Source organism: Sorex fumeus, unplaced genomic scaffold, assembly GCF_029834395.1.
Source record: "Sorex fumeus unplaced genomic scaffold, SorFum_2.1 ptg000081l, whole genome shotgun sequence".
Taxonomy (NCBI): domain Eukaryota; kingdom Metazoa; phylum Chordata; class Mammalia; order Eulipotyphla; family Soricidae; genus Sorex; species Sorex fumeus.
Genome location: NW_026606138.1, coordinates 10484471 through 10508771, shown reverse-complemented (window position 1 = coordinate 10508771; position 24301 = coordinate 10484471). Strand labels below are relative to the sequence as shown.

Below are 24301 nucleotides of genomic sequence, written 5' to 3'. Positions count from 1 at the left end.
TTCCTATCATTGATGATGGTGCTCTGTTTCTTTGGTGGATGTGATGATTTATATACACCTAGCTTACATCTGTCATTCCCTTCTCTCTGAAACACATACAAAGCCATTTCATCCATCATTCTGTTCTGCTGTTACTACTTATGACAAGAAAAAAGAATAGTTTTTTTTTTCTGTCACTTTCCATGTTTAATGCATAAATGTATGTTACTTTGTTGTGTGTTCATATACCCAGTTTTCAAAGCTGTGCTTTTCTTTCATTAAACACTTTTATTAAGTAGTTCCTAGAAACTAAATGCTGTCTGCATTTTTTTCCCTGTAGTATTGAGAACCGTGCATTTGCTCTTGATGTTAATTTAACCTAGCCATTCTTCCATGAAGTCTTTGCTTCTGTACCTTATTAGCTTTTAGTTTATTAAGTTAGAAGGGGGAAAAAATTATTTTTTGGTGGTGATAGGAATCAAATCCAGGGCCTCACACTTATAAGGCAAATGCTCTGTTGCAGAAATATGTCTTTGGTGCCCAAAAGTAATTTTTAACATAGACACTGCTGTTGGCAAACTTTTCTTAAAAATGTCCTGAAGGATGTCCAAGCCCACATGCTCCCTCGAACATATCCCACTTGCTTGTCTCGGTGTTGCTTTGCTTGCTTATTTGCACTCTGGAGAAGCCTATGGACACATACTTCTCCCATTCTCTCACATCTTTCTAAATAAGTTTCAATAGAAACTATCTTTCTTCTGGGCCAGAGCTATAGTACAGCAGTAAGGTGCTTACCTTGTATGCCTCCAACCCGATGTTGATCCCTGATATCCCATATAGTTCTCTGACTGCAGTGGAGTAACTGGGCATTGTCGGTGTAGCCCCAAAATAAATATAAACAAAACAAAACAAAAAAAGACCCTATCTTGCATCACCAAAATAAAATAAAGTGTCGATTACTATTTTATTATCGGGCATGGGGGAGTGCCCTACTATGCCCAGGGTTTACTCCTGGCTCTGCACTCAGATCACTCCTGGCTCAAGGGACCATATATGGTGCCGGGAATCAACTTGCGAGCTATATTATCTTTGGTCTATTAGCCAGTATTGTGTCACAGGCTGTATAAGGTTCTGTTTTGTCTCTTATTTTGTGTCTACGACATTTCAAAAAGTAAATCCCAGGTTCAGGGATGTAGTTCAATAGTGCCAGAGATAGAACCTTTGGCAGAGTTTCTATCTCTGGCACCACATACACACAAAAAAAACTAAACCTCCTAGTAAAAAGTAAATTCCATTCTTATTGACTATAGAAAAATAGGCCTTGGGTATTGGTTTGTTGCCCTTTGACATAGTCCAAAGTCCCTCTAATTATACATTTACTGTGTTGTCCTGCTTCTTCAGAAATCACAAAAATTTTTTTAAAGCAGTGTACTACATGTAATAAAAATTCTAGTGATACACGATATAATGCGGTATAATTTATTTCTGAGATTATAAATTACTCTTTATTCTTCAATATAGTATTAATGTTCTATGTTTCTAAACTATTAACTTACTAAGTGGTAGTAATTTATGCCCTAGATAATCTATAAAATCCCAGAAATGTTTTCTGTGATAGAGTCCTAAAGTGTGTGAATTGGGGGCTGGAAGATAGCTCAGAGGGCTGGAGCACATGCTTTGCTTGAGAGCCCTGTGCTCAGTCCCCGCTGCCGGAGAGTTTCTCGTCTCCTCTGAGCACCACCAGAAGCAAACCCCAAGCACAGAGCTGGGAGTCACCTGAGCACCAGCAGATGTGCCCTTGAAAAAGGAAAGAAAGTCTGAATGGAGTTTGTAATATGTCAAGAATGTTATGAATTTATAGAAGTTATAGATAAGGGGAATTAAGTCTTTCAGAGAACTAATGAGTGTAAAATTGTTTTTAGAGAATTAGTTAAAGATGACTATAATGAAACTGTTCACAAAAAGACAGAAGTTGTGATCACATTGGATTTCTGCATCAGAAACATTGAAAAGACTGTGAAAGTGTGAGTAGCTTAACTCTTTTCTAGTAGTAGTTAAAATGTTTTTTTAAAGTTGTTCCGTGTGGTTTAAGTTGTTTGATTATATTTTCCTTGTACTTAACTATATAGTATGCTCTCTAAGTGTTTGTTTTCAAAAGCAACCTTTGATTAAAGTTACTTCCTCATAGAGGCAGAAAGCATCTTTACCTGGGTAGGAAATGAATGCCATCTCAGGTGGTATCTTCTCCTCCTTGCAGAGGAAAGAAAAGGTCATCTGATTTTGGTTTTTTACCTTGCTAACAAGGCACTGTGAATAGAAAATATAAAACCTGGAATCCACAAAGGAAGTTGGAAGGTTATTCTAAAACTGTGTTTTTAGAATTTGAAATTGCTTTTCATTCATTCTGACTTTTTAATTTTGTCCCCTGAGCCTTTTGAAACAGAATATTGTAAACTGTTCTCTTCCTAGACTACACAATTAATATATACAGGAAATATAATAAGTAAATAGAATCTATTTATTATTGACCTCCATTAAGTCTGAAATTTTCTATTTTGACTTATGTCCTGGCATTCAACTATTTAAAATTTATTTCCTTTCTTAACATGTAAATTTATAAGTAGAACTACATAAAATTTCTTCAGGAATATGTCATATTTTCTTGGAATCCATTAATTCATGGACTTTACAATCAATATTTCATTCTTAGCAGATTATGATAGAATAATATAGAGTAGTTTTTTAATTATTAATTTTATTTTCCTAACTTATTTTTCATACAGATATGAAAAGTTGATGAAAGTCAATTTAGAAGCAGCAGAGTTAGGGGAAATTTCCGATATACACACAAAATTGTTGAGAGTAAGTATTCAAAGTTGTGACAAACTTCAGTTCATAATTTAATTTTTGCTGGCCAAATTAGATCTCACTTTCCAAGAAAATGAATGTAGCTTAAATCTCCTAAAAGAGGGCAGCCTTTCTAGTTTTTAGGAACTCCTTCCAGTACTTATGTATTCTTATTGCTAATGAAATGCATTGTGACATCTTCTGTTTTGCACTAAACACAAATGTACCCTGTTTAAAACTGCGGCTCAGTGTGTGGAGATGTAACTCAGTGGTAGAGTGGTAGAGCACTTCACGTAGGGCTTCAGACTGCATGTTCGATTGGTCACAACTATTTGAATGTCAGTGTATCACAGAAGGAAATTGCTGTTCCACAAACCTATAGATCTAAGTGATACTGGGTTAAAACGAAAAGAATTTCTATTTTGTTAGGATCAAAAACCCTTGGAAAATGTTGCTATCTATAGCTATGGACCAGAGAGATAGTAAAGTACAGCACCTGTTCTTCATGCAGCAGACAACAACTCAGTCTTTGGTACTGCATATGGTCCCCTGAGCACCGCTGGGGTGCTCCCTGAACCCAGAACAGGAGGAATTCCTGAACTCCCCAGGTATAACCCAGAAACAAAAAGAATATAGCTGTTGAAGAAACAATGTCTTACAATGTTTGGGGGTTTCTACTGTATCTGCCTATCTGGCAGCCATACTGGTTTTTGTTCGTTTTTGAGCTTGTTTTCTAACTTGCTTTACATCACCTGTTTCCAATGTTTGCATCATTTGAGCATTTTGAGTTGAAATTGTATGTTGTGGTGTTTTTTTTGGTTTGTTTTAGGAAGCTATGGTTTCTTTTCATAATATTTTTGTGAAGATTTCAATTTCTATGAGAATCAAAGCATGGAATGATTAACTAGTTTAAAATCAGTCTTATAAGAATTGGGCTATATAGTAGCCAATATATAAAGCACTGGGGCTGGAGCGATAGCACAGCGGTAGGGCATTTGTCTTACACGCAGCCAACATGGCCGACCCGAGTTCGGTTCCTCCACCCCTCTCAGAGAGCCCGGCAAGCTGCCGAGAGTATCTCACCCGCATGGCAAAGCCTGACAAGCTCCCCGTAACGTATTCGATATGCCAAACACAGTAACAAGTGTCACAATGGAGACGTTACTGGGCCCGCTCGAGCAAATCGATGAACAACGGGAGGACCGTGGATATAAAGCACTATAGTACGGAGGGTACAGCACTTGCCTTACGTGCTGCTCATCTAGGTTTGATCCCCAGCATGCCGTGCGGTCCCCTCAGCACTGCCAGGAGTAATTCCTGAACCCCTGAGCATCTCTAGGTGTGTCCCAAAAACAGAACAAAAATCACCTTTAACTTGAGGCTAATTCTTCCTCGCTAGATTTCATTGTGTGCCTCCTTTTCTAACAAACCTTAATTTCAGAAGTGAAATTTGTAAATAGCAAAGACAGCGTAGGGGCTCCAGTGAGGGAGCAGCTGCCGTGCAGGCGTGAGGCTGCACTCGGCAGCACTCAGCGTTTGAGGGCCGTCTGAGTGCTTCCTGTGGGCCTGGCGCCACACGGTGTTGATGGCCTGTGCGCCACAGCAGAGTGTTTGATGCCTGCGCATCACAGCGACAGTGATGACGAGGGTTTGGAATGGGGGAAAGAAAAAATAATACGATAGATTCTCACCCCCCAGTGAATTGCTTTTCAAAGCTCTGTGTGGTATCTCGTGGCACTGATTTCTCAGAGTAGTTTCTCGAGCAGCACGAGTCTGATGTGAGAACAGCCCACAGTGCAAGCTCAGGAGGCTGACCCCAACTTACTGCGTCCCAGACAGGGCCCAGGAATCCGTGTTCAGTCAGCTCACCAGATGATTCTGCTGCTGTGAAAATTTTGAAGAGCACTTTCTATTTTAGTCATCTTTTACATAATTTATTAAATGGTTGTTAGCCTACGAACTTGCGTTTATTTTTACTTTTCAATAACAGCGTAGATATTCCCCAGGTGGTGTGGTTTTTATACTACATTTCAAATAGACTTAATGTTACAAGCAATGAATTTAATACATTTTTACATACATTCACTCTGTTTTTCTGCCCTCTGTTCTGGGTTCCTTGCTGCTTTTTGTTCTCAGCATTGCTGTAAAAAAAAAGTAACTTGTTCCATGGGTACAGCAGGTAGGACACTTGCCTTGCGCACAGTCTATCCAGGTTCAATCTCTGGTACCCCATAGGGTCCCCCAAATCTTTCCAATGATGATGACTAAGTACAGAGCCAGGAGTAAGCCCTGCGCACTGCCAGGTGTGGCCCCCAAAACCCCCACACCCCAGAAAAGGATTCCAACAATCCTTGCTGTGTTGACTTGTACAGATCAGAGAAGCTAAACAAAAGATGGCATAGGTTGACAAATTGGACAAGTGGGTTAAGCAGAATTTGTTAGTAGGTCATTCTGGAGATCCAGATTCAAACTTTGGAGAAGTAAAGTAACAGGTGGGCGGGGGAGGAACCATAATAGGAAATTACTTAAATAAAAATGTAATGGGACCAGAGAGATAGTACAGCAGGTAGAGTGGTTTACCTTGCATGCCGCCGACCTGGATTCAATCCCTGGCATTCCATATGGTCCCACAATCACCGCCAGGATTGCCAGGTGTCGCCCCAAAACCAAAAACTAAAAAATGTATTATTGACTTTAAAATAAACTTGCTTATGTTGGGTCCAGAGTGATAGTACAAAGTAGGACCTTTGCCTCACGCAGTCAGCCTAGGTTTATCCAGCACCCCATATGGTCCCCTGAGCCACCTGGAATGATTCCTGAGTACAGAGCCAGGAATAAGCCCTGAGCACAGCCAGGTTGGCCCAACTGAAAACCAAAATAAATAAAAATTATCTTGCCTGTGTTACCCATAATAGAACTATAGACTTAAAAAAAAAGTGGAGCTAGAAAATTAATATGTAGGGTAAGGTGCTGTCTTTGCACATGACCGAATCCCATTTGATCCTTAGCAGTACATTTGGTCCCCTGTACCTTGTCAGGAATGATCCCTGAGCAAAGACACTGCTGGGTGTGGCTCAGAGTCCCTGGTGTTAAAAAAGGAAAAGGGAAGGGAGGAAAATAGATTAAAAACCATTATTTTTAAATCAAAATAACTCATAAGGGGCTGGAGAGATAGCACAGCAAGTAGGGCATTTGCCTTGCACGCGGCCGACCCAGGTTTGATTCCCAGCATCCCATATGGTCCCCTGAGCACCGCCAGGAGTAACTCCTGAGTGCAGAGCCCAGGAGTAACCCCTGTGCATAGCCAGGTGTGACCCAAAAAGAAAAAAAAAACTCATAAATTGGTAAGGAAAAAAAATTAAGTCTGTAGTTGACAAAAAATATTTTGAGGGCACTAGTACAGCAGGTAGGGCACACAGCCAACCTGGGTTTGATTCCCAGCATCATCCCAGATGGTCCCCTGAGCATTGCCAGGAATAATTCCTGAGAGCAGAGTCAGGAGTAACTTACCCCTGAGCATCGCCAGGTGTCACCCAAAAGAAAAAAAACTTTTTTTTGAGCTGAGACAACAAGCCTAAGGCTTTGCATGCCAGAGACCCAAGCTCATCCCTACACCACGTGGTTTCCCAAGCATCACTGGCCATGACAAAAAAATAAACACTTCGGAAAACAGAGATAGATAAATGGGACTATCTTAAACTAAGAAGCTTCTGCACCTCCAAAGAAACAGTGACCAAAATACAAAGACAGTCTACAGAATGGGAAAGGATATTCGCCGAATACACATCTGGGGTTGATATCCAGGATATACAAAATACTGGTTAAACTCCACAAGAAGAAAACATCCAACCCCATCCAAAAATGGGGCAATGAAATGAACAGAAACTTTCTCAAAGAAGAAATCCGAATGGCAAAAAAGCACATGAGAAAATGCTCTACATCATTAATCATCAGAGAGATGCAGATCAAAACCACAATGAGATACCATCTCACACCTCAGAGACTGGCCCACATTCAAAAGAACAAAAGCAACCAATGCTGGCGTGGATGTGGCGAGAAAGGGACACTCCTTCACTGTTGGTGGGAATGTCCACTGGTTCAGCCCTTCTGGACAACAGTATGGACGATTCTCAAAAAATTAGAAATTGAGCTCCCATTTGACCCAGCTATACCACTCCTGGGAATATATCCCAGAGAGGCAAAAATGTATAGTCGAAGTGACATCTGCACTTGTTTGTTCATTGCAGCACTCTTTACAATAGCCAGAAACTGGAAGAAACCTGAATGCCCAAGAACAGATGACTGGTTAAAGAAACTTTGGTACATCTACACAATGGAGTACTATGTAGCTCTTAGAAAAGATGAAGTCATGAAATTTACATACAAGTGGTACAATATGGAAAGTATCATGCTAAGCGAAATGAGTCAGAAAGAGAGGGATAGACATAGAAAGATTGCATTCATCTGGGGGATATAAAGTAACAAAGTATGAGATTAATACCCAAGAATAGCTGAGATCAGCACCAGGAGGATTACTCCATAACTTAGAGGCCAGCCGGGTATCCTAGAGGAAAGGGCAGTTCAGATAGAGAAGGGAGCACCAAATATAGGATGTTTGGAGGATCCTCCCAGGAGGGGTGATGCATGTCGAAAGTAGACTATGGACTGAACATGTTTGCCACTCAATGCCTCTTTTGCAGACCACAACACCCAAACGGAGAGAGAGAACACAGGGGATTGCCCTGCCACAGAGGCAGGGGGGGATGGGGGGATGGGGGTGGGAGGGATATTATCCATGGTGGTGAAAAACGGGCACTGGTGGAGGGATGGGTATCTGATCATTGTATAATCGAAACCCAAGCACAAAAAAAAATTGTAAATCTACAACTGTAAAAAAATAAATAAATTTAAAAAATAAATAAATAAATAATCAAAGGTAAAATAAATAAATAAATAAATAAATAAATAAATAAACACTTCGAAACATTTATTTTGGTGTGGGCCATCAAGTTCATAGCCAGCAGTGCTGGAGGCCGGAGCCAGGCAGAGCCACAGATCAGAGTCCCCACACAGGGATTGCTTAACTTCTCAGCCAGATCCCCACAGGAGGAAACTGGAATGAATTGATCTGGTGACTAGAACTCTTATAAAAGTATATAACCTTGACAGTAATGCAAAATTCGAGATACTATTTAGTCTTTAAAATTATTAAGGCAAAAAAAAAAGTCACAGTACAAAAAGTATGACAAAGCACCTTTTTTGCTAATGGCGGTGAAAACTACCACTTCACACTGTACTGGAAAAGCATGAAATAGGTCCCAGTTTTTCCCCTTCCCTTTGTTGTTGCAATAACCGAGGTTGTGGTGCTAGGACACGTGTGGTGCTCGTTGGGGCTCTAGACTTTAACTATAGCGCACATGTGCTTGCTGGAGTTCCACTCTTGGGTTGTGGTGCTTACGCGTTGCAGTATAGTGTTCACTGATGGAATGTGTGATGGGGGTTTGTGCTCAGGAGTGACCCCTGGTGCCGCTCAAGGGATCCTTATGTGGCCTTACCTCCTATACTGTCTCCCCAGCCCTGGTCCCAAATTTCATTTGTGATATCCCGTCGTCATCGTCCTCACAAACCTGGCCTTACTACCTGTGCACGTCTTTGGCTGGGGTGGCCAGAGATTGCGTACTTCATTATTCAGCAGAGGCCCAAAGGCGTAGAGATGCTGGACCTCACTCTGCTCAGGTGGGCAGCACCAGGATGGATCCTGAGGCCTCTGCAAGGCAGGCACTTCTGTCACAGGGCCATCCCTGGGTCCCGGAGAAATGTGCCAGAAAATATTTAGAAATGTTTATCCAGAAAGTCTAACCTTTCTTCACAAGGTTTACAAATGCTCAGTTATGTTGCAGATAAGTGATAATTTACTAAACTTAAATTAGCAGGTTCTTATTGAGGTGCCTTTTCTATTGTTAAATAGGAGTTACTTTCTTCAGCCTCTAAACAAAGCGCAACTTGTATACCTTCGTTTATGCTTGCAACTGTGCTAATGTGCCTGTTTGAATTTCACAACTCTCTGAGGTAGTGTTCCAAATGAAGAAAAGTAAGATGAATTTAATACTGTTTCCATGCCAGCCATCAAACCCAGGTCCTGTGGTACAAGACATGCACTCTTTTACTGAGCTATCCTGAGGCAGTGTTAGAATAGGTTGATAAAATGTACGAAAACTAATTAGCTGCACACTTGTTCTTATACCATGGGCCCTAGATTAGAAATAAACCTAATCACCCTTGCATTTAAAAAATAATTAGATTGACTTTGAATTGATGTATTCTACAAAAGAAGTGTGATTCAGTCTTTAGACATGATCAGTATTAGGACTATTTCTGAATCTGAACTCATTCTTTCCTTTTTTTTTTCTTTTTTTTTTTTTTTTTTTTTAGCTCTCCAGTTCTCAGGGAACAATAGAGACCAGTCTTCAGGATATCGAAAGCAAATTATCTCCAGGTGGATTGCTGGCAGATACATGGGCCCATCAAGAAGGCACGCATCCAAGAGATAGACAGTAGGTTATAAGTTTAGTTGGTAGTTTTTGCTCTTCGCGTTTAATGTTCTTTCTCACATCAGCTCATTTATGTGTTTTTCTTAAATAGTGTTGAAAAGCTACAGGTTCTCCTAAATTGCATCACAGAGATTTACTATCAGTTCAAAAAAGACAAAGCAGAACGAAGTAAGTAAAATTTGCTTATTAATGAATTGGTCTTCGTAGCTGTTAATTCAGTATGTATATGTATTTTTGGAGCCGGAAAGATAGTACAGTGGGTAGGGCTTTTGTCTTGCGTGAGGCCAACCCAGGTTCAATCCCGGGCACCCCATATGGTCTTCCAGCCCATCAGAAGTGATCCCCAGGCGCTAAGCGAGATTGGCCCGAGGAGCCTGAGAAATAGAGAAGAAAGAGCAAGCTTCCCCATCAAGGGAAGGACTGCCCAGGCTCATCTCATTTGTTGCTTGCTTCTTGAGAGAAGCTAGAGAAATCGGTTTTATTAGAAATACCCTGATTTTTAAATGTCAGCTGTTTATTTTTAATGTTAACATTGTACAGACCAAGTAATGACGTTGGTGGGCCAGTATAGCCCAGGGGTTACCATTTTTGACGTTTGACCTACCGTTTTTAAGTAATGATTTCAAAAATCCAAATACTTTTCGTATCTGATTTTTATGATTCTATATTTATAAAAGTTACATCTTTTCTTATTTTTTAGGACTAGCTTATAATGAAGAACAAATCCACAAATTTGATAAGTAAGTATCTGGGTTATGTTTAGTAATTATTTTTATGTTTGTAATACGGCTCTTCTGCGAGTTAAAATTATAGTAAAGATTATATTTCAGGGCCTGAGAGCTAAAATATCACAGGATTGGAGCCCTGCCTGGCACGGTCACAACCCTGAGCCCTGTCCCTGCCACACATGGCCCCACGAACACTGCCAGGCCCCAGTCACTCACTGCTAACTGAATAATTTAGGGACCACCAAGAATGTCCCCATGGCACATCTGCAAGTGGCCTTTCCCCGCCATGAGACTTGAACTCAATATGTGCAAGAATATGTATATTCTTTACCACCAAACCACATCCCAGTCCTTACGAGTGTTTTTAGTGTCAGAGAGAGAGTAAAACAGGCAAGACTCTTGCTTAGCGTGCAGCTGACATAGGTTGAATCCCCGACACCACATGGAGCGATTCCGGAGCATACAGTCAAAAGTAAGCCCTGAGCACAGCCACTTGTGGCCCCCAAAATAAAAGCAAAATACTGCTCATCTTGATTTTTTACAGAATTGTTTCTGGCGTGCGTGTTTTTTGAGGATCTCTTTTCTGATCCCTGTTTGAGAGGTCCTGAAGTGGGACAGTGAGGGGGCAGCCTTCTGCCCTGATGGTGCCCTGGTGGTGGCACACGGGATAGAAATCATCCTTGGTTGCTCTCCTAACCTCACACGGCTTTTTTTTTTTAACTGTTCTCTATTGAGAGCGTTCTCTTTCTCATTGTTATAATACTAGAATTATTGTCTTAGAAACTTCTGCTTTTTCTGCGTTATACTAAAGTCTCACAGGTCACTACAAGAAACATTCATTTATATGTTTGAAAATAGAAGCAGCTGTGTTGGCTTAAACCTCAATTATTTCTGAATTACAGGCAAAAATTGTATTACCATGCAACAAAAGCTCTGTCCCACTTCACAGAGGAGTGTGTTAAAAAGTATGATGCGTTTCTGGATAAATCAGAAGACTGGATGAGGCAAGTGAACACTTGAAGGGTGATTAGTGTTGACTGCACAACTTGGAATGTTTATTGTGTATTTTAAATAAGAATTCTATTAATTGATACTTTTTGGTTTTCAGAAAGATGCTTCATCTAAGGAAACAGTTATTATCACTAACTAATCAGTGTTTTGATATTGAAGAAGAAGTATCAAAGTATCAAGACTATACTAATGAGGTACAGTTCCCGAAAGTATTGAAAATATAAGGTCATTTTCCTAGTAGGAAAAATTGTGTTTATATTTGATGTGATCAACAAGGTAGAACTAGGATATAATATGCTTCTTTCAGATCTTCTTGCCCATTTGTGGAAAGCATTTTGAGTCATGTTTTGAGAACTTAGATGTTTACGACTAAAATTTCTGAAAACAGAACCTAACTCCTAGACTGAGCGGTTACCTGAGGGGCAGTGAGGGCAGGGATGAGTCAGGGGCTCTGTGGTGGTAGGACTGGTGATTTTTCACACATGTGAAGATGTGAACTAACCCCCTGGAATTCCCACACATTATGAACCAAAGAGATGTCATGGAAAAAGAAACATCTTATAAAAAGGGCCTAGAACAATGACAGACACATGGACCCCGGTGTTGTTGGGTATGGTATCCACAATTAACAACAAAAATCTATTAATATTTTATCTGAAATAATATATAGCTAAAGACTTTGTTCTATGATTGATGTGGTTTTCTGATATTTCAGTTACAAGAAACTTTACCTCAGAAAATGTTTGCCGCCTCCAGTGGAATGAAACATACCATGACCCCAGTTTATCCATGTTCCAACACATTAGTGGAAATGACTCTTGGGTAAGAACTTGGTTGTTTGCTAACTCTAATGTTGCTGTTAGGTATAGCATTAGATATTTAGAATTTTTTTATATTTGTTGTGAATATGTTTGCGATGTAAATGAGTTAGATCAATTTAGAGAACTAACAGCAATATTAGTACAGTTCTAAAATAATTTGTACTTTCTTAAGTAGAGATTTTTTATCTTTATTTTGTATGTGTAGTATGAAAAAATTAAAGGAAGAAATGGAAGGAGTGGTTAAAGAACTTGCTGAAAATAATCATATTTTAGAAAGGTGAGTAATACAAAGTTCATTCTTGCCTGGTGATTTTTATATACGTTGAGTGTGTGTGTGTGTGTGTGTGTGTGTGTGTGTGTGTGTGTGTGTGTGTCTAAATTTGGGTTTCTTATTCATTTTTAGTAGACTAGTAGGAATTGGATATAAAGTCAGAACTTTTGTGGTGCTTCTGAATGTGTTTTCAACCATTTGGATAAAGACAAGTCAGCTCATTAATTCTATTTTCGAGAAGCATTGGTTAATATAATTACTAAAATCAACTTTGTGAAGATGAAATCTTTTGCACATTATTTTTTATAACGGTTTCTCACTTAGACAGTGACTTTCCATTGTAGCCCCAGCCTTGTTCATAAGAAGCCAGCACTTGGTTGGTGCTGTGTCATTTGCAGGGCCACCTGCAAAGCCCCCTGCAGGGCATGAGAGCCGGAGAGATAGGGATAGTACCCTTGCCTTGCACACAGCCAACCCAGATTCAATCCCAGGCACCACATATGGTCCCCTGAGTTCTGACATGAGTTAGCCCTGTGCACAGAGCCAGGAGTAAACCCCGATGAGCACAGCCAGGAGTGGCCCCCCACAGAGAAATAACTGAATACCTCCAGTCCCTAGACATGTCCAAATCTCTCCTCCGACGTTTTAAAAATTTGTAGGTTATTGGGCAATCTATGGTTGAGTGACTGCTGAGGGACTTGTGCCAGAAACAGTAATAGAGTCCAGGTCTTCTGATAGAGTCCCAACAGTAATAGAGTCCAGGTCTTCTAATAGAGTCCCAACAGTAATAGAGTCCAGGTCTTCTGTGCGGACTTCACTTGGGTACTTCTCTGTCACTTCAGATTGTTAATATCTAAAATCTCTTGAATGTTGTTCCTTCCCAACTCATTTTCCCCTCTAATCTCCTCTTCTCTGGACCCACTGCTTCTCCTCCTCCTTTGGACATCAGCGTCAGTGGGTACTCCCGTCTCCCTCACTGTGAGCTGTGACAGTAACCTCATACCAGTTTCCTTAGTCTCAGTCTCCTGCCATCTGTCAGGGATTGCAGCCAAGCTTTCTTTGCCCACTGTTAAGCTAGTCCGGCCACTAAGTGAGTGAGTGAGTCTGAGTGGCTTGTAGGCTCCTATTACCACAAAGGGTCAAGCATAAACTCAGACTCAAACTCAAATAGTCTGGCCACAGCCTGTTCATTAATTTTCTGTCCACTCTTGCCTCAAAGAGCATTCTCTACAGCAAGATTTCATTCTTACTGCCCTTAGAGTGTGTCCACTTATTCCCAACTCTGCATCCTTTCATATAAATCCCAGCCTGCCAAAAAGGAATTATCTAGTTCTCAGCACTGAGCAACACTTTCTAGGTTCTGTCGCTTCCCCAATTCTTTCCCTCCCTGTCCCATCCACCCCAGTCCTGCCAGGGCTGAGTTGTGACATGAGTTATCCCTGTGCACAGAGCCACAGGGCCACACCCAACTGCTCAGGGCTCACTCCTGCCTCCATGCTCAGAGATCACACAGTGTTCAGGGGACTGTATGGGCTGCTGGGGATCAAACATGGCTTTGCCACATGCAAGCTAAATAAAGCTATAACTACCCCCAGAGTATTCTCATCTATCACTGAATTATATTTTTTTTTACATATTTACAATAAAATAAGACCTTGTTTCCATGAGAAATATAGCAAATGAGTTTAAGAAAAAAAATAGTATTCTTTACTCCAAGAAAGTATTCTGTATTCTTTAATAGATGAGGAGTCAAGTAAATGAGTCTTTTGTGATTGACTTTTCTTTCGTATTTTAGGTTTGGCTCTTTAACAATGGATGGTGGCCTTCGCAATGTTGACTGTCTTTAGCTTTCTAAGGAGTTTGAGAAAACTTCCAGTTTGCACAAGAAAATAAAGCTGAGACATTAATTGAATAATTCTATAGGTGATCTCCTGTTTCTACAATTCAGTATTTGTTGTGGTTGTGTAAATATGTACAATAGTGTAAATACATAAAAAGTATATAAATTTTTGGCTGCTGTTAAGATGTAATTTTACCTTTTAATCTTTGTATGAGGATATTTGACCTCAGTGAGCACTCAAGGAAGCCATGACAGTCACGCTTGAGATACTGACCCTTCACTTCTCTGAGTAGGGCTAACTATGTCTTAGGTCTCCGATGCCTTCTGGAAACATTTCACCTGGAGCCAAAGCTGGCATCCTTACAAATCAAAAAACTGACAGTCGACAACAGTTTAAGTGGTGAAAAGGAGAGGTTGCTTCTGTGAGTGAGGAACCAAACTGAACCACTGTTGATTACTAGGGTCACAATTTTTTTGAGAAGGATGAATGGCATCATTTCATTTTTTTAAATGCCCAGATCCCAGTTATCCTTGTATTGGTTTAATTTCAAATAAATTATTGAGCAAATTTTTTAATGATTTAATTATTAAAGTCTATTTTTTATTTTTAGCCATAAATGTATAATTGTCATGAAGATTTAGGATGATTTCAACTATTTAAAGCTGTATATTTCTTCTTTAATTCTGCCTACCACCTCATGAAAAAGTACCAATAAATTTCTCAATTTTAATGTAAAGAGTTCGTAGTTTTTTGTTTAAGAAATAGTTTTTAAAAATAAAGAGTTGGGGCCATAGAGATAGTACATTGGATAGGGCACTTGCCTTGCATGAGCCGACCCAGATTCAGCACCTGGTACACCACATGGTTACCTGAGCTTGCCAGGAAAGATCCCTGAGCACAGAGCTAGGAGTGCACCCCACCGGGTATGGGATGGCCCACAAACATAAAAGTAAACTATTGAAAGGAATAAAATGAGTGATGAGGGGCTGGAGCGACAGCATAGCAGGTAGACCCGGGTTCAATCCCCGGCATCCCATATGGTCCTCCAAGCCCCACCTGGAGTAACCCCTGTGCTGGAGAGCTGTGTGTGTTGGGGGGGGGGGGGGGGGACGAGAGAGGCCCGGGCAACAAGATGGAGCGCTGAGAGACTAGCAAGGGGGACAGAGGGAGAAGAATGTAGGGGAAGAGTGCAGGAGCAGGCACGTGGAGAGACGAGAGACAGGGCTTACAGAGGGAGCGCGGAGAGATGAGCGAGAGTCAGGAAGAGACGGGAATGAGGGGCTCAGAGAGACTGGAACAGGCGCGTGGGGAGAATGGAATAAACAGCAGCTGATCATCAACCAGCCTGGCGACCTCGTTTCCTCCTTCATTCGCCCGTGACATCGGCCGTTTGGAGCTGCCCGAGCCCACCGAATGCAGGCCGCGAGAGAGAGCCCCCGGGGTTTCCCTAGTCACTGGAGATTACACACGAGAGCAATAGTGAAGCCCATAAGGTCCCCCAGGCCCACCAGGGGGTGATTCCTGAGTAACCACTGAGCATTGCCAGGTGTGGCCCCGAAACAAAAAAAGGAGGCAGGGGCCAGAAGAGATTAAGGGGTTAAGACTTATTTGACCTAGTTTCTATCCTTGGAATAGATAAGCATCCCCCCCCCACATGCACCATCAGGAGTGACCCCCAAGCACAGAGCAGGGGGGTGGATGGGTAGGAGTGGGGGGGAGAGTTATCTTCATATTATTAAAAAAAGAGTAGGACAAATATGAAAAAATAACTAGTTATTTTGGAAATTATCAAATACTTGGTTTGTATGCCTCATTCCACTGTGGCAATGTTGTCTCCAGGTCAAGCAGTGTCTTTTCTTGGATATAAGAGATCTTTCCTTCAAAATACTTACAGCATAGTTATCTTGGGGGCTGGGAAGACGAGTCAGGGCTTGAGAACATGCTTTGTATTCCACAGCCCTGGATTCAGTCCCCAGCATGGCCTAGAAGACTCTGAGCCCTGCTGTATGTCCCCCTCCAAAAATAAGAATTTTATTATAGCACCGTGATTTACAAAGATGTCCTATAATACAGCCTCAGGCATACATGCTCCAACCCCAGTCTTGCCATCAGTGTGACCCGCAATGTGTCCAGGTTCCCTCCCACCCCCCAAGTCTATCCTCTTAGCAGACACAAATTTATTTCAGATTGCTTGTTACAATAAAATGACAAAAGGAATCATCAGAAAATAGATCAATAAAAGTCAGCCTCGGATCGTTACATCTCACAAATGGTGTTAGTAAAGTCATTAGTAATTTACTGAGCTGGTGGTGGTTGAGCCTCTGTGTTAATGACTTTGCTCATTGAGCTTGGTGGTTTTCTACTCAATTTTCCTATCGAATTTGTGTGCTCTACTGGGCTGTCAGTACCATGAAATTTGGAGGAGGTGCATACATGCTCATGCACTCCAAGAATTGCAGAGCTGAGCTCTGTTATAGAGAGTGGAGGTTGAATATGTTGGCTGCAGGGCCCATCAGAAGGGAGGGGAGTTAGCCTGTTCCCATTCTCTTAAGGCTACAGAGTTTTCAGCCTGAAAATTAATCTACCTGTGATTTGGCAAAATCTTATTGCAAAAAAATATATAAAAAAATTAAGTAAACAAAACTCATTCCAAAATAAAAACATTGCAAAAAAAATTTTTTAAGTAAAACATAATTTTCCTCATCTGTAAAGTATCCCAAAAAAAAGGATTACCTGAATGGGTTTTTGTTTCTATTATTTAAGCAATGGGAATTCAGTTTTTGTGGTATTCTGCACTAAAAATTAAAAGGTGATCATTTTACATTTTTTTTAATTTTTTTATTATTTATTTTTGCTTTTTGGGTCATACCCAGCGATGCTCAGGCATTACTCCTGGCTTTGCACTCAGGAATTACTCCTGGAGGTGCTCAGGGAACCATATGGGATGCTGGGAATTGAACCTGGGTCGGCCGCGTACCAGGCAAACGCCCTACCCTCTCTGCTATCACTCCAGCCCCTCATTTTACATTTAGAGACAATCAGTGGTATGGGGCTGGAGCGATAGCACAGCAGGTAGGGCGTTTGTGTTGCACATGGACAACCCGGGTTCGATTCCCAGCATCCCATATGGTCCCCCGAGCACCACCAGGAGTGATTCCTGAGTGCAGAGCCAGGAGTAACTCCTGTGCATCGGCGGATGTGACCCAAAAAGCAAGAAGAAAAAAAAAGATAATCAATGGTAGGACTTAACAAGAAAAAGCAACCCCATCAAAAGAAACGGAAAAAGATGAACATAAACTTCTTCAAGAAAGACATACAGATGACCAAGATTATATGGAAAAAATATGCTCTATATCATTATCAGTGAAATGCAAATCAAAATAACAATTAGATATCATTTCTTACCAGTGACACATCACAAAGAATAAAACAACCAATGTTGGCATGGGGGCGGGAAAAAATTCCCACCTTTCACTGCTAGTGGGAATATTTAGTCCAGCCTCTGAAAAACAACTATAGATACTTCTGGGGAAAAAAGCTAGGAACTGAGCTTCCATATGATGCAGTTCCACTTCTTGGCATCTACCTCAAGGGCTAAAAGCTATTCAGAAAAGACATTTGCACTCCTGTGTTCATTACAGCACTATTCATAAGAGCCAAAGTCAGGAAACAACCTGTGTTCAAAAGAACAGACAATTGGATAAAGAAACAGCGATATACAGTGATATGTATGTATGCATGTAATGCCATCCTCATGTGGGACATAAAGAGAGTAAGGGAATAATGGAAATAGCATACCCAAAGGTGACAAACAGCTGGCCTTCCTGAGAAGCTTATCCAGGCAGAGGGATGGAGGAGAAAAGGGTAGGAGGGGGAGGGGGACCCTAGAACAACGGGGGGGGGGGGGGGGGGCACACTGGGTGGTGCTGGAATGCTCTATGCGTGAGACCCCACCTTTAATACTACTGTAAAGCACTTCACCTTTTTTCTTTTTCACTCAGAATAAGCAATCCGAATGTCAATGTAAAACCCATTCTCTTCAGAATCACAAACAACTGGAGCTAATCTTTCTATTTTGTATTTCAGGAGAGCATTTTATGTACTTTCTCAGCCATTTGGTCATTCAGTGAGTGCTGCAGAAAAGTTTCTCAGGTTTTTAAAAGTGAGAAGTGCTAGACTAGATGCTATTAGATATATTCTGGGAAATATACCAGAATCATAACACTAACAACTATCCACCACCCACAGTCCACTTTAAAGAAGACACAAAGTAAAAATCTGGAAAAGTCAGTATTATTATCTTAGCTGGACTTCCTCCTTATATTTATAGGAAAAGTCCGGATTCCTAAGAAATACTGGAAATGGAATTTTTTTGTTTTGTTTTGTTTTGTTTGTTTTTTGGGTCATACCCAGCGTTGCACTCCTGGCTCATGCACTTAGGAATTACTCCTGGCGGTGCTCAGGGGACCATATGGGATGCTGGGAATCGAACCCGGGTCAACCGCATGCAAGGCAAATGCCTTACCTGCTGTGCTATTGCTCCAACCCCTGGAAATGGAATTTTTTTTTAATTGACAAATTGGCATATAAATAAGAACTGGTAAGATAAACAGATCCTTTGATTTTTTTTCTTTTTAGAGTATAAATCAACCCCTCATATTTAGCAAAATATATAAAAAGAACTTTTGAAATGTTCTGCCAGGCTCAAAGAGCCTGTTTTAGGGAGCGAGAGAGCTTTTGATGCAAACAGTGCATTAGGGCTAAACGTTAGTTCCAGGGACGATGAGAACCGAGGTCCCAGTTAATTAGTAAGTGATTAGACATCAGCGTTTCTCTACTGTTGAATCAAAGGCTAAAAAACAAGATGGGAGAAAACATTCTTTGACACTTTTCTTCACTTGGAAGAATGAAATTATTTGGGATAAGTTCCTGCTGAGTTTTAAAATAGGCTGCTTTATTTTTCCAGTGAAAAATGGACAAAGGAGACTGCATTCCTGGCTGCTGTTGGGGTGTCCTGCAAAGGGCTGTTAGCAGTTGTGTTGGATGCTGAGTTAGTGGATGCTGATTTCTTTGCGCCTTGAATAAAGGAATTGTGTTCTTATGAAGAGACAGGGTCTATTCTTAGAAATTGTCGAGTGCTATACGAGGTCAGAGTTTCTGGTGCTTAGAACATTTTTTTTTTTAGAAAGAATGTCTATTAATACAGCTTCTGGCTCTGAGGGTTAAGGTCTAAAACGCCAGTGATTCATGGCAGGGGAAGGGGATTTAGGGCGAACAAATGGTTCTCAGACACACTAACCTAAAGACAGTTCATAGCCCAAGTGTCAGATCCGGGCACGACAGTTTTTCTCATCCGTGCTCTCCGGAGAGAGTTGTTCTAAGGACATGCATAGTTTCAGTGTTGGCCACCTGAAATGATTGACAATACTTTCAGAAGAAGCATCTCGGGAATAGCATAGCAGGTTTGCCTTGCAAGCGACCGATCCGGGTTCAATTTCCAGCTTACCATATGGTCTCCCAAGCACCGCCAGGAGTAATTCCTGAGTGTAGGGCCAGGAGCAACCCCTGGGTATGACAGGAGGAGGAGGAGGAGGAGGAGGAGGAGGAGGAGGAGGAGGAGGAGGAGGAGGAGGAGGAGGAAACAGCTCTTTTACTAGCACTGCAATGGGTTCCCCTGGGTATGACAGGAGGAGGAGGAGGAGGAGGAGGAGGAGGAGGAGGAGGAGGAAACAGCTCTTTTACTAGCACTGCAATGGGTTCCCCTGGGTATGACAGGAGGAGGAGGAGGAGGAGGAGGAGAAGGGGGAGGAGGAGGAGGAGGAGACAGCTCTTTTACTAGCACTGCAATGGGTTCCCTGAACCCTGCCAGGAGTGATCCCTGAGTGCAGAGCCAGGAGTAAGCCCTGAACACCTCTAGGTGTGTTCACCCCTGTCCCCCTATCCATCCTCCACCCTTCCCCCCCCCACCCACACGCGCGCGCGCGCACACACGCACACACACACACACACACACACACACACACACACACACACTTGAAAAGGAGAAAGAAACCCAAGTTTCTTTGATGTCAATGCTGGAGGTAAAGTTCTCTCGGTCAGTGGCTTGTTTTACCTACAGCTTTCTTTTCTTTTTTCCATTTTTTTGGTTTTGACCCATACCCAGCAGTGCTCAGGGCTTATACCTGGCTCTGTGCTCAGGGATCACTGCTGGAGGACTCAGGGGGACCACCTGGGGGTCCTGGGGAACCAAACCTGGGTGGGCCACGTGCAAGGCAAATGCCACTGGATTGTCAATCTGCCCCCCACACACACACACCAACACCACAGTTTTATTTTCTGTTACTAAGGTACATTGTTCCTCCAACGAGGATGCAGTTAGGGGTAGAAATCACATTCTTAAAGATTTTTTCAAACATGATTTAACTTGGTTGAGGAAAAATGGAAAGAAAAATTCCTTTGAAGGTATTACAAACCATGGCCATTTTTGTAATTCGGTTTTATGCTTCTTAGGCATTTATCTTGGGGTTGGAGCGATAGCACAGCGGGCAGGGCGTTTGCCTTGCAAGCGGCCAACATAGCTGACCCGAGTTCGATTCCTCCGACCCTCTCGGACAGCCTGGCAAGTTGCCAAGAGTATCTCACCTGCTCGGCAAAGCCTGGCAAGCTCCCTGTGACGTATTTGATATGCCAAACACAGTAACAACAAAGTCTCACGATGGAGACGTTACTGGGCCCACTCAAGAAAATCGATAAACAATGGGAGGACAGTGACAGTGACAGGCATTTATCTTCAAAGAAGTTTTCTAGAGAGAGAGAGAGAATGGGTAGCCCTTTAAAAAAATTAAAATGGGCTGGAGTGATAGCACAACGGGTAGGGCATTTGCCTTGCATGTGGCCGACCCGGATTCGATTCCCAGCATCCCATATGGTCCCCTGAGCACCGCCCAGGATAATTCCTGAGTGCATGAGCCAGGAGTAACCCCTGTGCATCGCCAGGTGTGACCCAAAAAGAAAAAAAATAAAATAAAAATTTAAAAAAATTAAAATAAAACAGCTCTTCATTTCAGTGAACTTTAATTTGTTCATGGAATTAAAACATCTTGGAATTTGGCGCTGAAGCGATAGCACAGCGGGGTAGGGCGACCTGGGTTCGATTCCCAGCGTCCCATATGGTCCCCTGAGCACCGCCAAGAGTAATTCTTGAGTGAAGAGCCAGGAGTAACCCCTGTGTATTGCCGGGTGTGAGCCAAAAAGAAAAAAATAAAAGTCTTGGGATTTAAAAAAAAAAAAAGAGGAAATCACAAAGAGTTCCCCTTCCATCCTTAGAAAGCTAAAAAATGTCACTGGGCCTTTGGCTTGGCCGGTCAGTGGCTGTCGCCCTGGGTGGGCTGTTGCTGCATGCTGCTGGGGTCGTTCCCGCCCGGCTCTCTCGGGCTGCTAGGGGCAGGTGTAGGGGCTCAGGGTGGCGACGGGTCACCCAGCATGGGCTCCTTCCATGGGACCTGGCTCTCTCCTGGCTGCTGCTATGGTGTTGCACAGACCTGGGAGAAGGCAATTCTCTTACTTTAAAGGCCTCATCTCACAGAACTGTGCTTCTGTTTCTTCATCACCCACGAAACTGCACCTTCTGTGAGTGATTAGCCATAGATCAGCCTGGTGCCAACAGATTACCCAGCACGTGAAGATACATCATCAGGCAGGCCTGCCTGGAGATAGCTGGGGAGAGGGAGACCTCTGTGTCAGAGGCCTTTCAAGCATGAAACTGCAGTTTGATGTGTGGTACCCCTCCCCCCTCCTAGAGGTCCCCGTGACAGTCAAGTGTGGGCTGGGGCCAGAGATGGGGCTCACTGGGCTGAGCACACAGCAGCCCCCAAGCACCCCAGGTGCGGCCCCATACCCAGAAACATTAAAATGAAGTCTTAGTACTGAATTTTAATTCTTCCTTTCACATTCCCTTTTATTCTTTTCACTGTCACCTTTCATTATTCAGTTTGTTTGGTTTCAAGAGTTAGCGGCACACCTGGCTGTGCTCAGGGTCATACCCAGCGATGCACAGGGGTTACTCCTGGCTCATGCACTCAGGAATTACTCCTGGCGGTGCTCAGGGAACCAAGTTAGGACCTTCTTCCTAACTGTGCTTAGTTAGGAACCCATGTCGGCCGTGTGCAAGACAGGCGTTACCCACTCTACCATATTCCCTGCGTTGTTTCGTACAGGGCTCTGACGGTATCCCTGTGCTATTTAAATATAGGATATTTACGTTATTCCAAAGCTCCTCATTAATGTAGCAGCATAATTATTTTCCATTTTCATGTTTTGAGGGGCCTCCCAGCAGTGCTCAGGGAGCTCGGGGCCCCTGTGATATTCAGCTCATGAGAGCTGGAGGATGCAGTGCTCCGGGGCCTGACAGGCCAACACCCCGAGGACCACATACAGCCCATCCAGGACTGTGGTGCTGGGACTGAGTCCAGACCAGGTGTGCACAGGGCAGGTGCCCTCATCCCAGGAGTATCATTTGGGGGACTAGCATTCCAAGGGAATTTGGAAAAAACACCTCCAATCCTTTCATCTTATTTTTAAAAGCAGAGGCCAGATTTTGAGATAAGAGAAAGACGAATTTGAGCAAGTCCCACGTCATGCAGAGCAAGGACTGCCAAGGAAAGGCCTTTGCTCCTAATGCATCTCCTCAGCTTGGTTTCTTAATCTGACCTCTTCCCTACACCTCTTTGGCTGCCCTGTCTTTCCTTCAGAGCCCAAATGCCCAGTGGCAATGTCCTTTTAAAAGCCCTGGGCACACTGGTGGAGGGATGGGTACTTGATAATTGTATAACTGAAACCCAAGCACAAAAATTTGTAAGTCTACAACTGTACCTCATGGTGTTTCACTAATAAAAATTTTTTTTAAAATTAAAAATAAAAGAAATAAAAGTCCTGGCCAGGGGCTGGAGCGATAGCACAGCGGGTAGGGCATTTGCCTTGCATGCGACCGACCCAGGTTCAATTCCCAGCATCCCATATGGTCCTCTGAGCACCACCAGGAGTGAGTCCTGAGTGCAGAGCCAGGAGTAACCCCTGAGCATCGCCGGATATAACCTGAAAAGTTAAAAAAAAAAAAAAAAAAAAAAAAAAGAAACCAATGTTCTCTCTCAAACACTTCTCTTTCTCTGCCTTTACATCTTTCTAAATAAATGTCAATAAAAACTACTCTCTCTCTCTCTTTCAAAAATAAAATAAAATAAAAGCCCTGGCCAGAGGGGCCAGAGCCACGGTACAGTGGGTAGGGCACTTGTCTTCCATGTGGCCAGCCTGAGTCTGATCCCTGCACTACATACGGTTCCTCAAGCCCCCCAGGAGTGATCCCTAAGCACAGAACCACAAGGAAGTCCTCAACTCCTCAGTGACAGCCCCTGCCCCCATAAGAAAAAAAAAAATCTCTGGCTGGAGATCTGAGTTAGTACCTTGTTTCTTTTCAACAAAGGACAGAGGGGGCTAACAGAACAAGCCTAACAGAGATGTGGGTTACAGAAAAAGGATTTCCCCTTATGCTGGGATCCTTGAGGAAATATAAAGGGTTAAGAGAATAGACAACTAGATAAAGGAACTTTGGCACATCTACACAATGGAATACTATGCAGCTGTTAGGAAGAATGAAGTCATGAACTTTGCCTATAAACGGATGGACATGGAGAGTATCATGCTGAGTGACATGAGTCAGAAGGAGAGGGACAGATCCAGAATGACTGCACAGTCATCTGTGATATATATATATATTACAATTTGAAGATTAATATCCACGGCCAGGGATAAACAGGGACTAGAAGATGGTTGGAATCATTACCAGTTCTGCCCCCACACACTTGTGGTTGATTCCTATTATGACAATAATTGACAATAGACGATAATAGGAAATGATCACGCTAAGACAAGAACTGAAATTAGGGTTATTCAGTATCTGTATTGCAGACCACAATGCCAAAAGAAGAAAGAGAGAGAGAAAGAGAAGAAAAGCAACTGTCATAGAGGCTGGCTGGGGGGGTAAGGGGTGGGGGTGGGGGTGATGATGGGAGGGAAGCTGGGGACACTGGTTGGTGCTGGGAAATGTGCCCTGGTTGGTGGAAGGGTGGGTGTTGGAACACTGTACAACTGAAACCTAATCATGAACAGCTTTGTAAGGGTCTATCTCACAGTGATTCAATAAAATAAATAAACAAATAAAAAGAAGTTTTCTTAAAAAAAAAAAAGATAAAGCGTC

The 24301-nt window shown here is 42.4% G+C and overlaps 1 protein-coding gene across 3 annotated transcripts in view; it reads left to right on the top strand.

Moving 5' to 3' along the window:
• TBK1 (TANK binding kinase 1) overlaps positions 1-14785 on the top strand; it is a 53607-nt gene extending 38822 nt beyond the window's left edge. For 2 of the 3 annotated variants that reach the window (XM_056130661.1, XM_056130663.1), the window contains exons 12-21: positions 1902-2003; positions 2763-2841; positions 9259-9380; positions 9469-9545; positions 10078-10117; positions 11008-11109; positions 11214-11310; positions 11832-11938; positions 12143-12214; positions 14004-14785. In XM_056130661.1, coding sequence (XP_055986636.1) covers positions 1902-2003; positions 2763-2841; positions 9259-9380; positions 9469-9545; positions 10078-10117; positions 11008-11109; positions 11214-11310; positions 11832-11938; positions 12143-12214; positions 14004-14055 — 850 coding nt within the window. In that variant the 3' untranslated portion in view covers positions 14056-14785. Of the gene's footprint in view, positions 1-1901; positions 2004-2762; positions 2842-9258; positions 9381-9468; positions 9546-10077; positions 10118-11007; positions 11114-11213; positions 11311-11831; positions 11939-12142; positions 12215-14003 lie in introns of all 3 variants that reach the window. The other variant, XM_056130660.1, reaches the window with a different exon arrangement.
• The last annotated feature ends 9516 nt before the right edge of the window (positions 14786-24301 follow it).